At 44.1% G+C, this 19,176-nt stretch overlaps 1 protein-coding gene across 4 annotated transcripts in view; it reads right to left on the bottom strand.

The window, feature by feature from the left end:
- The window catches only part of CNNM1 (cyclin and CBS domain divalent metal cation transport mediator 1), a 58,575-nt gene extending 40,019 nt beyond the window's left edge, over nucleotides 1–18,556 (bottom strand). For 2 of the 4 annotated variants that reach the window (XM_019459096.2, XM_053909821.1), the window contains exon 1: nucleotides 16,662–18,556. In XM_019459096.2, coding sequence (XP_019314641.1) covers nucleotides 16,662–18,225 — 1,564 coding nt within the window. In that variant the 5' untranslated portion in view covers nucleotides 18,226–18,556. The remainder of the gene's footprint in view (nucleotides 1–16,661) is intronic. The other 2 variants (XM_019459093.2, XM_019459094.2) reach the window with 2 other exon arrangements.
- Nucleotides 18,557–19,176: the final 620 nt, after the last annotated feature.

Here is a 19,176-nt window from a genome sequence, read left to right as displayed (position 1 = left end):
TCTCGGGGCGCCTGGGTGGCTTGGTCGGTTAAGTGTCTGACTTCGGCTCAGGTCATGATCTCACGGTCCGTGAGTTCGAGCCCCGCGTCAGGCTCTGTGCTGACAGCTCAGAGCCTGGAGCCTGTTTCAGATTCCGTGTCTCCCTCTCTCTCTGCCCCTCCCCTGTTCATGCTCTGTCTCTCTCTGTCTCAAAAATAAATAAACGTTAAAAAAAAAAATTAAAAAAAAAAAAAAGGAATGCAAATTCTCAACACCCACCCCACACCTAGTAAATCAGAGTCTCAGGGGTTGTGCCCAGTGATCTGTGATTTTAACAAACTTTACAGCTGATTCTGATGCAGGCTGAAGTTTGTAAACCACTGGTTTATGGTTAGGCTCCATGGCACTCTGGTTCTTTGCCTGATGACTTACTAATGAGGAAAAAAAATAAGCACTGAGATGTCTAGTAAAATCCTAGTCTCTTTGGTGTACCTGGTTTAAGTCACCAGATGCTAAGAACTTACTAAAAGACAGAAAAGAACTGCCTGGAACAAAGGGTAGTTGTAGTAGCCAGCTGATGAGTGCTCTCTCTCATACGATGTGGTAGTTATGGTATTTTGCTGACATTGGGCAGGGAGTATGTGTTGGCTGTTTAATGCTGAGTTTGAAAATGGGTTTCTCATAGTTTTTGTATCGATCACCTCTGAAACAAGCTTGAGGTGCTGCACTATCTATTAGGCTTCTGATGTATCCCGGGTCAATAAAATTTCCCACTACTGAAAATCAAATTAGTCATTTCTGTTGTCCCCCAAATCCAAAGGGTGAGTGCTAGTACAGGTTGCTGGTAGTAGTCTATCTCAACACCAACTGCATCAACATACCCAAACCACATGTCAGATTTCTTAGAAGGGCAACTAGGTTTTCAGGCATTGCTTTAAATTTTTTTTTAATGTTTATTTATTTTTGAGAGAGAGAGAGACAGAGTGTGAGTGGGGGAGGGGCAGAGAGGGGCAGAGAGAGAGGGAGACACAGAATCTGAAGCAGGCTCCAGGCTCTAAGCTGTCAGCACAGAGCCCAATATGGGGCTCAAACCCACGAACTGTAAGATCATGTCCTGAATGGAAGCTGGATGCTTAACCGACTGAGCCACCCAGGTGCCTCTCAGGCATTGCTTTTAAAGTAGAGGGCAGGGATGCAGCTAAACATCCTGCAATGCCCAGGACAGCCCTACAATAAAGAATATCGATCGTGCTGAGGTTGGAAACCTTGCTTTAAAGAGACAGAAACTTAGCAAGTGGCAGCAACATCACAACTATATTTCAGTATTTGAAGAAGCTGAAACATTCTCCAAGGGTCTTTAATAGATATAGTCTCTAGATGGTTTCGGCACATCACAGAGAAGAGCACCTAAGGCCCCTGTTAGCATACGCCTTGAAAAAAAAAAGCGAAGAATTGATTTGCTTCCTCTCTCTTTTAAAAATAGCTACAACACTTTGGTAAGGTAACTGTTCCCAAGATAAAATATAGAAGCTAGGACAAAAGCATAATTGCTTCGAAATAGAGAACAAAGGAAAGCAGAAATCATTTTATGCTTTCATGGTTCCTGCCTCACTTACGACCTTCACCTTGTAAAACACACTGACATTTGCTACATTTTTATCCTCCCTGGTGTCACTGCAGCATCTTTCATTCATTTAGTAGACAGTACTGACTCTTTTTTCTTACCTTGGTCTTGGTATATCATTCTACCTTGTGGTTACATTGAACTTGAAGCGTGTTCCTTGAAGCAGCAGCACTGACCATCACCTGGGCACTTCTTCAAAATGCAGGTTCTCAGGTCCTACCACTGACTTACAGAATCAGGATTCAGGTGGTGAGGTGGCGTCCAGACAGCCATTTCAGTGATATCCCCGGTGAGTCTCATGCACACTGAAGGTTGAGAAGCTCTGCTTCTGACACTTGCCACTCAAAGTGTGGCCCTTGGACCAGCAGCACTGGCATTGCTGAGAAGCCCTTGGAGGCAGCCATTCAGCCTCCAGCTCAGCGGTCTGAGTCAGGGTCTGCATGTCCTCAGACCTCCAGATAATTCTTATGGGCTCTCATACATTGAAGTACGAGAAGAATTGGTTAAGACCCTGGTTGCTTCCCAACTTTATGGCTGACATTTTTCTGTTTCCACTGAGGATTCCTTTATCTTCATCTAAAGATAAATACATGTCAAAGTCTCTAGCTCAGTGAATCTCAACCCTGGCTGCATGTAGGAGCCACCTGAGGAGCTTTAAAACCTATTGATTACCTGGGCGCCACTCACAGAAGTCCTGATCTAACTGGCCTAGGGTACAGTGCTGGCATTGGGACGTTATGTTTCAAACTTCTTCAGGTGACTCTACTGGGCATTTGCAGTCAAGAGCCTTTGCTCTGGTCCTTGATCTTCTGTTCCTCTCTCTTCCTGATTATAGATCCCAGCAGAGCCCATCACCTTAAATATCACCACCATCTCTTTCCTGAGGACTAAATTTATATCTTAACATCAGTGTCTATTTTGAACTCCTATCCTGCTTTACACATTTGCCTGAGCTCTCTCCTTGTCTTGTCAAAATCGCTTATCTCAACAGGAACATGTGATCTTCAAGAGCCATTATCCCCGATCTTCCTGCCGCTTCACTATAGTAAATGGTACCATTAACCTTCTAGTTACCCAGGGTCATAACTGAGGAGTCATTTTTTACCTTCTTTTTCTTTGTTTCCTATTAGGAAAAAAAAATCCCCACATTCTTGCAATTCACCTTTTCTTCCTTCATTTTACCAATAAGTATTGTTGATAAATGACTACTACTATGTACCAATCATTATTCTAGGCACTAGAAATGCAGCAATGAACACAACTAACAAAATCATTTTCCTTCTGTAGCTTACATTTTAGTAATTGGGGGTGAGAGATAATAAGCCAGATAAAATAGTGTTACGTAAAGTCAGTATCACAGCACTAAGATGAAAAGCAAAGCAGGGAAGAGCAATGGGGAAGTGTATAGGTGTTACAATTTTAGGTAGCAGAGGGTAGGGATTAACTCCCCAAGAAGGTAGTACTTCAGTAAAGATCTGAAGGTGGTGAGGTGGGGAGCCCTGTGGATATCTGGGGGATACCTTTGCAGTAGAACAAAAAGCAAAGGCCTGTAGTAAATGGAAGTACAACTGATGTGCTTAAGGAATGGCAAAGATGTCAGTGGGGTGGCTGCTGAATGTGGGAAAGGACAGTAGTAGGAGCCAAGGTCAGGGAGGTAAGGGATAGGGTAGGTACACCTGTGATAAAGCCTGGACGGCCTTTGTAAGGACTTGGCTCTTCAAGTGACATAGTCATTGTAGAGTTCCGTGTTGGTGTGTTTTTGTTTTTTGACAAAAGAGTGATATGATCTGATTTATGTTGTTTTTTTTAGAGAGAGAGAGAGCGAGCATGCATCTGTATGTGCATACATGCGCAGGAGAGGGGAGGGGGGCGGAGGTGGGAGGGGTAGAGACAGAATCTTAAACAGACTCCATGATCAGTGTGGAGCTTGACACAGGGCTCAATCCCATGACTCTGGGATCATGATCTGAGCCAAAATCAAGAGTCAGATGCACAACCGACTGAGCCACCCAGGAGCCCTGACTTATGTTTATAAGACTCTTTTTAGCTGTTGTGTTAAGAATGGACACAAAGTGGGTGGGGGTAGAAGCAGAGACACATCATAGGAAGTTCTGGCCGTCAACCAAGTGAGAGATGGGTGGTGGCTTGGCTGGGAGGCAGTAGGGGAGGTGGTGAGATGTAAGCAGATTCTCCAGATATGCTGAAAGCAGAGCCTACATGAGGCACTGGATGTGGAGCAACAGTGAAAGAGAAGTTTGGGCCTGAATGACAAGAATGGAACTGCAATTTCCAGAGTTTGGGAATATTGTGCAAGGAGTCAGCTTGGAAGAGGCAGCAGGAGCTCAGTTTTGAACAGTTTAAGTTTGGGATGCCTTTCAGACCTCTAAGTGGAATGTCAAGTAGTAGCTGGAACCATAAATCTGGAACTTATGATATCTTTGGGAGAATGAATGAAATAGTCATGGAAGTGAGACTAGACAAAGATCCATTTCTGAGCTGAGGTGTTCTAACATTTAGAGGTCACAGATGCAACATTCATGCAACAAATATTTGAGTATCTGATATGAGAAGGCCCTGCTCAGTGAATGTGATGTAGGAGGAATCAGTAAAGGAGCCTGAGAAGGAGCATCCTGAAGGTAATGAAGTCTAAGAGATTTTCTCCATTACAATTGCAAGTGCACAGTCCTTAGTTTCCACCTCTGCATTGGATCCTGGACAACTGCATTAATTTCCTAACCGATCCTCCTTGTGGTTTCTCCAGTTCCAATCCATTCCATCCACCAAAACAAGATTGGCTGCCCCCACAAAGCATTTATGAGCTTACTCCCCGCTTCAGTAACATGTACAAGTTACCAGGGAGGATTATTCCTGAAGTCTTCTTGCTGCCATTAATGGCCTCCATGTGTGAGGTTTTTTTTTTTTTTGGTTTTTTCGTTTTTGGTATATACCTTGCCTTCTTTCGCACTAGTCTATCAAAATGGATTGTGTTTATTCCCCATTCAGAAAATAACTGGTCCAAGGATACTCAGCTAATAAGTGGTAGAGCCAATATTGAGCTCAGGGAAGTGAACAGGACTCACCTAGCTGGGGTTTGTGAAAAGCTTCAAGACAAGTAAATGAGACTGGATACTTGAACTTCAAGCCTCTCAGACCCAGAGCCTATCTTGGAGGCAGCCTATGGGGCCAGTTTGTCTCTCTCCAGGTTCAGGCTAAACATAATCAGAGTCCTTAGCTTAAAAATCACCATGATGACTCTAAGTGACCTGGATAAGCTTTGACTAATGGTGACATTCTCAGGCCATGAACCAACCTCAGACATGAAGAAAGACACTGAAAGGCAAATAGGCCTGCCTAAGTTGCCTAGAGATCATACAGTTCTGGGCCAGCCCAGGGGCTATGACTCAACTAGGCTGGTCCTAGGGAGGAGAGAGATGTGGCTCTCAGGGGTTCTATTCGAAGTAAGCCAGACTCCAGAGGTAACCTTAAAACCCACCCTTTTGAAGGTTCTCATTCCAGGTAAAGACAGTCTACAGCTACTCCAACATTCTCCTCCACTGTTTCTGATCTAAATCAAGCTGACTCCCAAGAGCACACCCCATTTTCCAGTTTTTGCCCTAGTGGTAACTGCCATACCTATTAAACCCTAATCTTTATAGTATCTCTGCCAAATAGGGATTGTTACTACTACTATATGGATGAGAAAATGGAGACTTAGAGAAATAGTGACTTGTCTCTAAGCAGCTCTCACTTCTCTTCATTATGTACAGTCACGTTTACATGGGTTGGATCAGAGAAAGCACTTGTTACACTAAATGACTAACTAGATACAATTCATGTAATTAGATCAGGGAGGTAGAAGGCAAATGGTGGAGTGTCTTGAATGTGGTACAGGCATTATCTTCAGCCTTTGCAGTAAACTTACAATATAGTATCATCATTCCCATTTTAAGAAGGGAGATAAGCCTCATTCAGAGTCGTAGAGTGACCTTCCCTAGTCACACAGCCAGGAAACATAGAAGCCAGGATCTAAGCCCAGGTGTTTAGGAATCTATGTCTGTGGCTCCGTGGTCTGAGGTAGTTAAGTCATAGATGTGGCTTCTGATTCTGCCTCAGTCATTAACACTGAGCAGGACACTCCTGTCTCCAGATCCCAGGTGCCTCATATACAAAAAGGGAAAAAATTCTATTGACTTCACCTGCATGGTGGGTACAAAATGAGTTACTGTTTTGGAAAGATCTTTGCAAATGTAAAGACTAACTATAAGGGATTATCATCACTATTTGTATTATTTGTCTTTTCTGGGCCTCAGTTTCCTCCACCTTAAAATTAAAGGATGAGAGCAGGTGACCTCCAAGGTGCCTTTTTTGGCTCTAAAATTCTCTACTTTTATTAGTCTAAACAGTCCTGGGGCTACAAAAACAGTTTGGTTTTACAGGATGCTTCTTTGTGATAATATATGATAACACGGGAATTCTAAGAGTGCCAATAGTTACAGTGTCTTGTGTTTACAAAGCGTTGTGAACTCCTAATGTTTATCTAACGTTTATATCTTAATATTGAAGAATTCCATTGGAGTAAGATGAGAAAAAGATGCTTTGACACATGATAGATTTTTTTAAAAAATCTACAGAATCAAATCAAATCACTTTCTATCAAATCAGGAAGAGAAGCACAAAAATGTTACCTTACCTACCAGCCTTGTAGCAACCACCTTGATTTGGAAAAACAAAACAGTTCCTTTCCCTAGTTTATTAAAATAAAAAGGCTGTACTTTGTAGCAATTATCTTAGTCTACTTCATCTAAAATAGAATAATCAATACATTTATCACAAAAAATTTTCTCGAGCCACTAAAAGGCAATTATAAAAAAGCCAACAGTGTAGAACACCATGGTAACCAGCATCACCAGGGCATGAAAACATAGTCGTTAGTCACTAGGATCTAAGCTAGTTGGCAGTTTGGCTTGCTAAGCAACACTCAAAAATAGCAGTGTAACAACCCATTATCTGGAGATATGACTTTGCACAGCTTTGAACCTGCCCAGAAGGATCTACCTCAGGTCCATACACCAACCCCATGCACTACTAGGCTCCCAGTCAAGGCCTAATTAGTCATTTATTCAACAAATACTTATTGAAGCTTACTATATACCAGACACATAATTCCCAACACGTGCATTTACTTGATTTCTCAGTTAAACAGAAGCTCTGAAATAGACACAGAAAGAGTGGTTTTGTGATGGGTGAGGTTGGGGGATGGATTTGCTTGAGGCTGACTCAGAGAGAAATAGCAGCTGATAGCCAGAGCCAGAGGACAGAGAAAAAGAGAAAAAGTAGACAGTGGACTGCTTTATAATACAGCATAAAATAACTAGATTCTCATGACCATGATCCTGCGTCATCAAGAAAAGATTAAGTTATATTTAGGATCCTTTCCTAAGGAAGGCAGGAATGGGCATAAAACATTTTAGAAATATCACCACCAAAAATGGTTAAAATATACAGTTTTGGCCTTTGGAGAGAACAGAAATTATGTTTGATGAATATCCCATTCTTCCTAGTTCCCCACTTTGCTGGGAGAAAAGCAGCATTAAGATCATTGCTTTACCAGCATTCAAATACAGGGTTGGCTCCCTTTCTGCTTTTATTTTTCTAGTTCAAGCTCCTGCCTCAGCTGGAATGCCTTTTCCCTTCATAAATGCTTATCAGAATCCCTCTCCGTTGACTTCCTCAGAGTTTTCCCAGAATTTCTGCCTTCTCCCTTCCCCCACAGAGGTCTGGATGCCCTTGCCTGTCTGCCAGGCTGTTTGATATCATTTCCATCAAGGCTCTTCCTACTTTCACGCTCCTGGAGGCCAGGCTCTTTCCCATATTCATATCCATAGCCATCTCCCAGAGCCCTGGCAGCCAGGCACTCAGTGAATATTTGTGAACTCAACTGTCTACACAATCCCGAGGGGTAGAGGGAAGGTTGGCTGGGAAGGTAGCACTTTCCCTAATGGATATTAAATGGCTCAGGAACCCACATGGCACCCACACTGGCCCCCTTTCCTTGGATCCTTTACACGTCTGCTCCCTTCTCCTGGAAAGCTCTTCCTCTAGTGAACTTCTTCTTGCCACCCTCTTAGGATTCAGCTCAAATATCACTTGGGGATAGGGAGGAGTCTATCCTTAGCCACAAGACCAGGTCAGAGCCCCTATTATATGCTCTCATGGCTCTATTTGTTCTTCAAATTACTTGTTACCACTTGTAATCAGTTACTGGTTAGTGTATATTTTCCAACTGCATGGCAAGTGCCAGGAGGGCAGGAGGCCTGATGTCATATGGAAGGAAGGAAGGAAAGAAGGAAAGAAGGAAAGAAGGAAGGGAGAAAGAGGGGAAGGAGGGAAGGGAGAAAGAGAGGAAAGAATGAATTGAGAAGAATCCCAATTTGGAAAGGAACAGACAGCAGAAAATAAAAAGGGAATTGAAGAGTTGTTATGGAAGGTCCAAGGGTCCCCAAATGTGGGCCTAGAGGCAAACCAGTTGAAGAAAGTACTAGGAACATTTACAGACCCCCCCACCCCCCACCGTGATACCCAAATGCTTTAAGGGCTCCAGAAACACAACCAAATGTATTTGACTGTTAAAAAATGGAATTGAGGTGAGCTACTATACTCTTCAGATAAGAGAGGACTCAACAAGGATGATAAAACAAGGAAATGGAATTTAACTGCAGCCTGTGGGATTTAGATTAGATAAAAAGTCTGACAATGAAGGCTGTTATATTCTGGAAAAGATAACTAAATCTAAAAATGAATGCGTGAATTAGATTCTCTGTCAGGTTTTTCAGTGCCCCTTACAGCTAAATTCTACTGTTACCTGGTATTTCTTTTGCCAGGCTGAGAAAAAAAAAATTATTTCAGAACCATATTACAGCAATCATAATAAAAATTTTTAAAGAAAAGAAAAATATAAATCAACAATTTAACACTTTGTATATTTAATTATTCCTACTTTTTCTTGTTCCTTTTTGTTCTGCCTCCCTCTACATGATGGACTATGCTTTGTTTACTGCTTGCTCTAATTATTGTTTAGAAGGTAAACATTCTAAATTTCACTAATTATTATCTAGCAATGTCTAACACATTTTTAAACATATTACACTTAATTATATCAGCAAAATATAACTTTGAGTGAAAAGAATTTTTTATTTTCTTTTATGAAAGACAAAAAATGTAGCGCTAATGTTTTAGCAGCTTTTTATAGAATAAAACAATGGGATAATTATTCTTTTTTAAAACTTTTTAAAAGTTTATTTATTTATTTTGAGAGAGAGAGACAGCACATGTATAACTGGGGGAGGGGCAGAGAGAGAGAAAGGGAGAGACAGAATCCCAAGCAGGCTCCACACTGTCAGCACAGAGCCCGATGCCGGCTTGATCCCAGGAACCATGAGATCATGACCTGAGCCAAAACCAAGAGTCAGGCCCTTAACCAACTGAACCACCGAGGTGCCCTGAAGGATTATTCTTCCTGCTAAAATATCACACCTGAATTGGGAGTGATAAAGCAAAACACTGACTTTCCAACCAGATTATTCCTCAGTGAAAATGTTACATGGCATATCTATGCCAGCAGCACTTACTAGCTGGCTGGATGTCTTTTGAACACCAGATCACATGCGGTAGAACCAAAGCTTGAAGAGGATACCTTTCAGCTCTACAGTGTCTGTCTTGTTCACCATTGTATTCCCAAGGCCTAGTACAGTGCCTGGTCCAAAGCAGTTCAATATTTACTGAATAAATGAAAGAATGAATCAACAAATGAACAAAGACTGAGTATGAAAACTGCAATAAGCCGCTTTACAGCCACATTAGTCCATAGATAGAATAACCCAACAGTATGCGTACTGTGCCATCTTTTGTTTAGGAAGATGGTGCTACTAACCCAGCAGAGCGAAATTGTCTAACTGTTAAATATTACAGCAATTGCACCTAGAGGCCTCTGACTTCAGAACAAAGCTTTATTCCTTCTCCCTGTTTTCTGCATAGGGTTGATTTTCTCCTAATAACAATCCGATAAGCAGAGTAGTGAACTTTAGAAATTAAGTTCAGCAAATCTTTAAGGATCTATTTCATAAATTTGTCTTCCCAAATTATAGGACTTACTCCCAAGGAGGCTACAGTGAAAATAATACCATCATATAAAAAAATCACTTTTAGGATTAGAACAGGATATTTTATTAGTGGAAGAAGGCAAGATCATGGGTTTTCCTCTTCATTGTCTTTTTAAGAATTAAGGTTGTTAGTTTGGGTGCTACACTTAAAAAAAATTTCTTTTAATGTTATTCATTTTTGAAAGACAGAGAGAGACAGAGCACAAGCAGGGGTGGGGCAGAGAGGGGGACACAGAATCTGAAGCAGGCTCCAGGCTCTGAGCTGTCAGCACAGAGCCCGACGTGGGGCTCGAACTCAGGAACCACGAGGTCACGACCTGAGCTGAAGCCGGATGCTCAACAGACTGAGCCACCCAGGCGCCCGGGGTGCTACACTTTTAACATGACAAAATATTAGGAGTTATTATTTCAGGATAGTGGGATGATTACCTTCAGGTGATTTTCATGCTTTCTAAAATTTTCAGTTTTCTGTAACGAACATGCAGTATAGAAACTTATAAACTTAAGTAAAATTTTTATAAAAGTGAAATTTTATAAAAATTTTATAACTTAACCATAGTCATTCTCTTCTCCATGTTCTCATTGAATTTTTATATTTCTATTCTATCACTTTTATTTTAATGATTTATACACAGGTCTGTCTTATCCATATAGGTCCATGACTTGTAAATTGTAACGTTGTTAAAGTTGGAGGAAAGGGGAGTCCAACCTGCCTCCTACCTTTCCACAGGAGAACACTATTCTTTCAGGCTGTCGGCTCTTTGGGAGCAGGGACTATATCTCATACATCCAACTCTGAGCATAGTGCTTTGAACATGAACAAGGATAAATAATTATTACAATATAGATTTACCTAAAAATGTGGAGGAAACATACACGCAGCACATTTCTTCTAAGACTTAAAATTTGCCTTTGTCCTGCATCGTCCAAAATGATTGGCTGGAGATCATTAATGATTCATTTACTAGAGCTCTCAGAGCCTTTCTATTATATTAAAGTTTAACTCCTTCAGTTATTCATTCATTCAACAAACATTTACTGAAAACTTAGCATGTTTCCTATCCATTGTTAGGTACTACAGCTACAAAGACAGATAAGATAGTCTTTGCTCATCTCGGGGGTGAGCAGCATTAATAAGCAAAAAACCAATAATACAACTTGTTAGTTCAATAAGAGAGATATGGGACAATTAACTTGGCTCAAACTGGGGTTTACAGGAGAAGCTTTCCAGAGGATGTGGACCCTGTGCTGAGTGTTAAAGGAGGAGCTGGAATAGGGATTAATCAGGCAATGCATATCGTGAGGAAAGAGACAAAGGCAAGCGACAGCAGTGGGGCCATGAAATTCAGTTGCTGGAGCACAAAGCTGTGGCAGGAGTGGTGAGGGATGGGCCTGGAGGGGAGGGCAGGAGGAGGTCAGGAGAGCACAGCTTAGACTTTATCCTGCAGGCAGTGGGGAGTGCAGCAGGGTTTTAAGAAGGGGATGACGTCACCAGAGATTATTTTGGTGGCACTGCAGAGGACGGATTTGAGGGAGACAAAAATTGGAAGACACAAAATTTTTTAGGAGGCATTTGCACAGAGGAGTAACAGGTTTGTGTTTGTATTTAAGAATCTTAGCTAACATTTACAATGACAATTACTAAATATGCATTATAAAGCAATACTGTATTACTATTTCAAACAACTCTATGAGTAAATGCCATTATTATCCTCATTTGACAGCTAACAGAATAGGTAATTAAGTAACTGTCCCAAACCTCAGGCAGTCTGGCACCAAAACTTATGCTCTTCATCACTACCTCATGTGCTTAACTTCAGTCTCTCACTTTGGATGAAAGCTCTGTGCAGACAGGAACTGTATGTCCTCCACTGTGCCTAAACGGTACACAGTAACTATTTCTTGAATAAACTCAATGACTCACCTAAGCGAAAGAAATAGTGGACTATATTATATATAGACAAGAAATATTTTAGATGCAATCTTGGCCAATTTTTGGCAGACTTTGGTGATTGTTATGGACTGAATATGTCTCTCTCCCCACCACCCAAATTCATATGTTGAAGTACTAACACCCCCTACCCACTCGGATGGGGCCTCAGAGGAGATAATTAAGGTTAAATAAGATCATATGGGTGGGGCCCTAAACCAGCAGGATTGGTATCTTTATAAGAGGAAGAGAGACAAGAACTGGCTCTCTCTGTATACATGCACCAAGGAAAGGCCATGTAGAGATATAGAAAGAAGCTGGCCCTCTACAAGCCAGGAAATGAGCCCTCACCAGAAAAAAAAATCAGGTGGAACCTTGATCTTGGACTTCTGGTCTCCAAAACTCTGAGAAAATAAATTCCTGTTGTTTAAGCCAATTAGTCCATGGTATTTTGTTATGGCAGCTGAAGCAGAGTAAGACAGTGGTTAGTAGCATGAGGGTGAAGGGTAAAAGGGGGGTTTTTAGCCTGGGAGACTGGAGGAGCAGTGCCACTGACTGGGGTAGAGAATCTGGGAAGATGAAGAGGAAAGGTTGGTTGTGGTCAATGGAACAACACTAATTATTCTATACTTTGGGTTCACCTCACTCAAACATAAAAATATAGTAGAAATTAGCTACTTAAAACCATTCATTCAACAAATACCTACTCATCCCTTTGCCACGGTTGCCACTGTGTTTGTCCTGAGAATGTAAAGTAAGATTCATTCTCTGCCCTTAACGAACTCACAGTCCAGTTGGGGAGAAATACTGTTACCTTTTGTAAAACTACCATGCTAGCTAGAAAGACCTTTCTCCTTTTCCCCACTTCTAAAGACCTGGAGCTCATAAGAAGTATAGAGGTGAAATCCCATATGGACAAAAGCTTTGAGTCACATGACCTGGATTTGAATCTGGGTCTTGGAATACTAGCTCAGTGAAGGTCCTAGGTAGGCCAAGTAACCTTTCTGGGTCTTATGGGCCTCACCTGTAACTGCAGAGTTATTTTAAGGATCAGATAAGATGGGTAGAAATGTTTTGTAAAATGCAATATATATGTTAGCAAGTATTGTAATTATAAAAGCTCCATTTCTAACCTTTGAAAACTAGAGGTAAATCAGACATGGGCAGCAAGTCAGAGGTGAAAGGCCAGCTTTGAATCCTGCGGGTGGCAGGAGTTCTGGGATGGAGGATGGATTAAGACTGGTGTAGTGGGGAAAAGAACAGATTCTGGTGTCCACAGATCTAGTTCAAATCACAATTCAGTTATCAACTGTGGAAAGTTGAGTAAGTCATGTAAGGGGTCTGAGCTTTAGTTTCTTCATCTGTAAAATGGAGTTGATAATATCTACCCAGGAGGGTTGTTCTAAGTGTGTAAAGGGCTTGGCAGGGTGCCATACAGAGCAAGTCGCTCAGTTAATGGTAATGGTTGTTCCTATTTGTCATTTTCCTCCCCTACCTCCTAATGGGTTTGTTTAGGTAGTTAAGTTACTTGAGATGCAAAGAAGTGAGGGAAACAGAAGGGCTTTTATGACTTACTTTAAAAGTTATTTTTAAAGGTAAGGAGAAGTCGTTCAACTCTTTTCCTTTACTAACCTATGGTGCAAACATAATGTTTTTGGAAAATGACCACTGTGTTACATGGCATGAAGCCAGAGAACACTCAGCTTGATGCTTATTTCTGGTATTTATTCTAAGTAAGTCTACCAATCACTGTTAATAAGGGTTCTCTGAAGGCAGTGCTTCTCAGACTTTAATGTACATGAGTCGCCTGGGGGATTGTTAAAATGCAGATTTTCATTCAGTGGATTTAGAATGATGTATGAAGTTCTGCATTTCTAACACGTTCCCAGGTAAGGCCCATGTTGCTAGTTTTTGGACCGCACTTTGAGGAAGGAGAAATGCTCTGAAGGGATGTGGAAATCTCTTTCTTGGCATGGCGTTTGATGTGGGAAACAAAGGCAAAGGAAAAAAATTAAATTTCCTTACTACCTACAACCCATTGACAAGTCCTTGAAATAGGTAGAGTGACCTTCCTCTGGGAGTTCAGCTGCCTCGATGATGACACTTTGCTAAGGGCAAAAGGCAATCTTAGCTTAACATTATCCTGATCCCCCCAGGATGCTGTAAGTCTACTTTAACACATAAAAATTCCTTTGGAAACTTCCTTACTCTCTACCCACCAAGATATGTTAGCAAACATCCTCTACGCAAATGGCCCACTGCTGTACACTGGAAGGGTCTCATGACTGAGGATTTACTAAACAGTAATAAATGACCTTTTCCTATTAACAGCTAGCCCCCCTCAGGGTCCTGGAAACCTTGTTTCCAAAAATACCTTGAGGCTTGTGTTATCCCAAACTCCCTCCCAACTTAAAAGTATATAATCGGCCATTTTTTATGACCCCAGTGCAGCTCTTTGGGCCCACAGTCCTGTCCCCGGCTTTAATAAAAGCACCTTTTTGCACCAAAGATGTCTCAAGAATTCTTTCCTGGCTGTCGGCTCTGAGCCCCAACATTTCCAAATCGTGTTCACCATAATTCCCTGCTTCTCTTTAGTGATCTGCCTAATTACAAACTAATGATACAACACTGACAAGCCTTTTTCAGACCAGATTTCAAAATTCTTCAGCAGGACTCATTTCAGATCAATATTGACTTTTTTGAGCAGCCTACCTTGTGCAAGGCACTGTGCAAGGTGCTAGGGATCCAAAGGTTAGTGAGACGCAATTCCTGCTTCTGAAGACTGTCCTTACTCTGACACTACCCCTTTGTAGACTGTTAACTTTCTAAGGGCAGTGTTGTTGTCTCGCATTATTGTCTATAATGCAGAAGCTCAATAAATAGTGAATGAATGAATGAGTTTATAGTTTCCTGAAAAATGTCCTCCAATAGCACATGACAATGAGACACTATCTTAACTGCACTCTGTCCTAACTATCACATGTAAGGGATAGATAAGTTATAATCAGGCTGATAGGCTAGGCCTTAATCCAATCTGACTGGTGTCTTTATAAGAAGAAATTATTAGAACCATAGAGATTCTAAGAATGAGCTCACACACACTGAAGGAAGACCATGAAAGGACACCGAGAGAAGCCAGCCCTCTGCAAGCCAAAAAGAGAGTCCTCGGGAGAAACCAAACCTGCCAACACCTTGATCTTGGACTTCCAGCTTCCAAAACTGTAAGGAAATAAATTTCCATAATTTAGGCCACTCAGTTTATGGTATTTTTTATGGCCGTCCTTACAAATTAATATACAGATTTTTACAGTTTTTATGCCCAGATCCAAGACTCCCTTCTGCAGGAGTCTTACAAAATGTAAGACTAATTCTAAGAGTGGATGGATGAACCTTAGGTTACAGTGGGAACAAGTCATACAGGGACTTAGGGGAGACAGAAGAGGGGGAAAGAGTAGGCCAGATTGGGCTAAAACAGCTATAATGTATATACATTTTCCTTCCCTTCTCATGATACCAACACAAAGTTTACAGCTTGGATAGAAAGTCAGTTTTCAACTTTCCCCTGCTTTTCAGGCTACACTTGGATACTTAAGACAATTTTAGTTCTCTAAAAAAATTGTGGCAGGAGGAAGATCCAAGATTTCTCTCTGAATGAAAGTTCTAAAGAGTGCAAATGATAAAGTAATGAGATTGAATTTTTGATAAACAGAAAGATGTGTCAAGATGTGCCAAATGGGATTCCTGCTAGCCATAAGGAAGCTACATTTGAAGCTTGATTCTAAAGTCAGGGGATTGATTTTTTTGTTTTGTTTTTAATAAACATGCTAATTCATATGTACAGATGAAAGCCTCCTTCAAAATGGTCATTCTAGAAGGTTCTACACTTATTCTAACCATGTCACTGTTCTCAACTCATTTCTGGAATTGTTTTCAGGGTCTGTGAGATAGACTTCTGAACTCAATGGTGACTCTTGAAGGTAGATTTGATTTTCAAAAACAATCAAGTGTCTTTCTGGTTAACTAGGAGAACCAGTCAAACTGTGCAATTCCAAGAAAACCCTAAAGAATCCAAGCTGATTTTTCTTGAGTGAATCGTACTCAACTCCAGAAGACAGTTTCTAAAGACAAACCCCAGACATGCATGTTAAACACATGACACTGGCAGGGTGGTGACTGCTCTGAAGGAAACCCCATTCATTTACATATGCAAATTTTCTGGTGGTTCCCTTTACCAGAATATTTCCTTACACCTACATTTACCCTATCACATGGGACCCCAATTCCCAGAAGTACAAGGACCTCACCATCTTAGTCAACCTTTAATCTCCAACCTGGTTACCTGACATATATCAAATGAACAGCTGATGGAAAGTTAAATAAGACAAAAAAAAAAAAAAAAAACAACAAACTAAGCTGTCTGTGTGATTCAAAGGGCACAACTAGGACCCAGAGAGCAGTTCCTAAGACATAGCTTTCTGTTCCATGTAAGAAGGGCATTATCAGCAGCTGGAGCTGTCCAACAACAGAGTTAGTTTGCCCTGGAGATTGTGAGTTTCCAGCCCTGGGAAGAGTTTAAAAGGAAGGCTGCTAGCTATGGGAGGCTGTGAAGGTTCCTCCTGTATTGGGTGGGAGCTACCCAAAGACCTCCAAGGACTATCCCCAGAGTCCAATCTGCACAATAATACCTGCCAATTGTTAGATCCTGAAAAATACTGAGAGGGAATGAATGAGGAATATGGGGCATCTTAAGAGACAAGTAAAATGTTAGAGGCTGGGGCTCAGTCAGCTGCAAGGAAGGTAGGGAGAAGTGAAACGAAAATAGCTGCCATGAGGTGGGTCAGGCCTTCCTTGGGTTTTTGCTACCATAGGAGAGTTGCTTTGCAACTCTACCTGAAACTTCACATGTTTATGAAAGGGTATTACTTTTGAAGGGGGAAGCAGTTGAGAGAGGAGACAGACCACTGCTCACCCTTCTTAAACTCCTCCAGCACGGTGTCCAGCCGAGTATCATTGAAGACGCAGTGAAGAGGCCGGTTGTAGAAGCGGGTGACGGTGAGGAGCGGCGTGCAGTCGTCGGGGTCCACGAAGGCCAAGTCCTTGACAAACAGAATGTCCACAATGTTGTGCCGCTGATCGCCCTCATACACGGGGATGCGAGTGTAGCCGCTGCGCAGGATCTCCGAGACCGTGGCAAAGTCTAGCACCGCGTCAGAGCGCAGCATGAAGCAGTCCCCGAGGGGGGTCAGCACCTCTTCTACCACCTTGGTGCGTAGCTCCAAGGCGCCCTGGATGATGTTGAGCTCCTCCTTCACGAGGTCGCTGTAGGGGTCCGCGGCCCGTAGCGTCTCCAGCAGCTTCTCCCGAGTGTAGAAGGTGCTGATCTCCTGACGCAGCGCCCAGTCCAGTAGACGGCCCAACGGGTAGCACACGGGGAAGGCGGCCGCCATCAGGAGCCGAGTCAGGCACACGCTGTGCGAGGCGATGGCCAGCCCGTGGCGCGAACACACCGAGTAGGGGCAGATCTCGGCGCCCAGAAACACGGCTCCGGTGCACACGAGCGCCGGCAGCCACGGGAAGTGGATCCCTGCCTCGCTGTAATCTTCCCCGGTGCCCCCGACGCCCGGCGGCAGCGAGGCGTACAGCCAGCCAGCCAGGGCAGCGTTGGCTCCGGCTTGGCCCAGGAGCAGGGTGCAGAGCAGATGGGTCCCCCTGCCGCGCACGGCCTGCACGCGGCGCGCCTGTTCCTGCTCTGCGGCGGAGCCGCTATTCCGCAGCACCCGTAACTCCACCGGGTCCAGCGAGAGCAGGCTCAGGCGAAGGCCGCTGAAGAGGGCAGACAGGGCGAGCAGCAGGAGCGCCCCGAGCGCTCGCAGCCACGCGGGGGGCAGCAGGTCCCCGCCGGGGCCGTACAGCCGAGGGCGGACGCGCAGCAGGAAGCCGCCGGCGGCGCCGTGGTGGTGCCAGGCGCGCCCATCCCAGGCGCACAGCGAGAAGAGCTTCCCGCCACCGCCTGCACCGCCCCGCTCTGCCTCGCCCTTACGCAGCTCCCGCACCCGCACCTGGACTAAAGCCGAGCCCGCCACGCCTCCGGGTCGCAGGGGCCCTAGGACCTCCACATCCGACGCCCAGTCGCTCTGCTCGCGGCAGCGCTGCGGCCCCGGCGGGCGCGTGGGGACAGCGCTGGGCGCCACGCCGCTCGCTCCCGGGGGCTCCTCGATAAACACGAGCCGCGGAGCCCAGTCGCCGGTGCCGTTCTCTCCCGGGGAAAGGGTAGGTGCGGGCATCGGCGCCGCGGGCGCAGCGGGCCCGGGCTGGAAATAGACGCGCAGGAGGAAGCTGGTGCCTTCCGCCGCGCGCAGGGTGCCCCCCTCCAGGGACACGCGGCCTCCAGCGGTATCCTCGGGCCGCAGGCCCAGCAGCCAAGCGGCGGCAGCCGGGGGCTGAGGGGACAGGGAGAAGAAGAGCAGGAGCACAGCACCTCGGCTGCAGCAGTCCCGGAGCCTGACACCCACCGCTGTTGCCGCAGCCGCCATCCTGCACCCGGCGTGGTTGCACGTGATACTGCAGAGAACGGAGCGAGATCGGGAGGAGGAGCCGGAGCCGAGAACCCGGGCGCGGGCAGGTCACCACGTGTACGCCCCCTGCGTATGTGGGCTGGAGGTGGTCGGGGTTCAGACTCTGCCCCCGCCCGGGGTCCCCGCGGGAGGCGAGAGATGGCCACGCATCACTGCACCATGCATAACTCCCGACGCACTTCGGTATATCTGAGCTACAGTCTAAGGAAAGCTCATCTTGGAGCACGGCCTCCTGCTCCAGCAGTAGGGCGCCCCTCCGCGAACTCCTACCCGGCAGTAATTCTCTGTCTGCCCCAGTGCTTCCCGATTGGCCAGGGATATTTCCCAGCGTTTCGCTTCTTCTCCTGCCTCTTGCGTTCCCCCTTCTGGTCAAAAGATATTAGGGAGATAAGTTTTGAATCTGTAAAAATTGTGCGTTTGGTCGCAACTCCGGCTGACCTTCTATGTTTAAAAAATTTCCAGATTACGTAAATTCAACTCCTTGTTAAGATCCAAATGTCCATCCATAAGAAGCTGTTGAAATAAATTGTGACACTACTATGTGATGGAATACTATGCAGCAGGAAAAAAGAATGACGTGGATCCATGTGTTTGTGATATGGAAGTATCCCCAAAGTAATCGTTGAAAAATAGCGAGATGCAAAACAATATGTATAACATGCTAGTTTGTATTACAAGTTAAATTTAGGGGCGCCTGGGTTGCTCAGTCGGTGGAGCGTCCCACACTTGATTTTGGCTCAGGTCATGATCCCGGGGTGGTGGGATTGATCCAGGTTTTGGGCTGAGTGCTGAACGTGGAGCCTGCTTGAGAGTCTCTCTCTCTCTCTCTCTCTCTCTCTCTCTCTCTCTCTCTCTCTCTTTCTTTCCCTCTCCCCAACTCATGCTCTCTCTCAAAAAAAGTTAAATTTA

Source organism: Panthera pardus, unplaced genomic scaffold (genome assembly GCF_024362965.1).
Source record: "Panthera pardus isolate Hobbes unplaced genomic scaffold, ASM2436296v1 HiC_scaffold_22, whole genome shotgun sequence".
In the NCBI taxonomy this organism is placed as follows: domain Eukaryota; kingdom Metazoa; phylum Chordata; class Mammalia; order Carnivora; family Felidae; genus Panthera; species Panthera pardus.
This window is presented reverse-complemented; position numbering and strand designations above follow the sequence as displayed.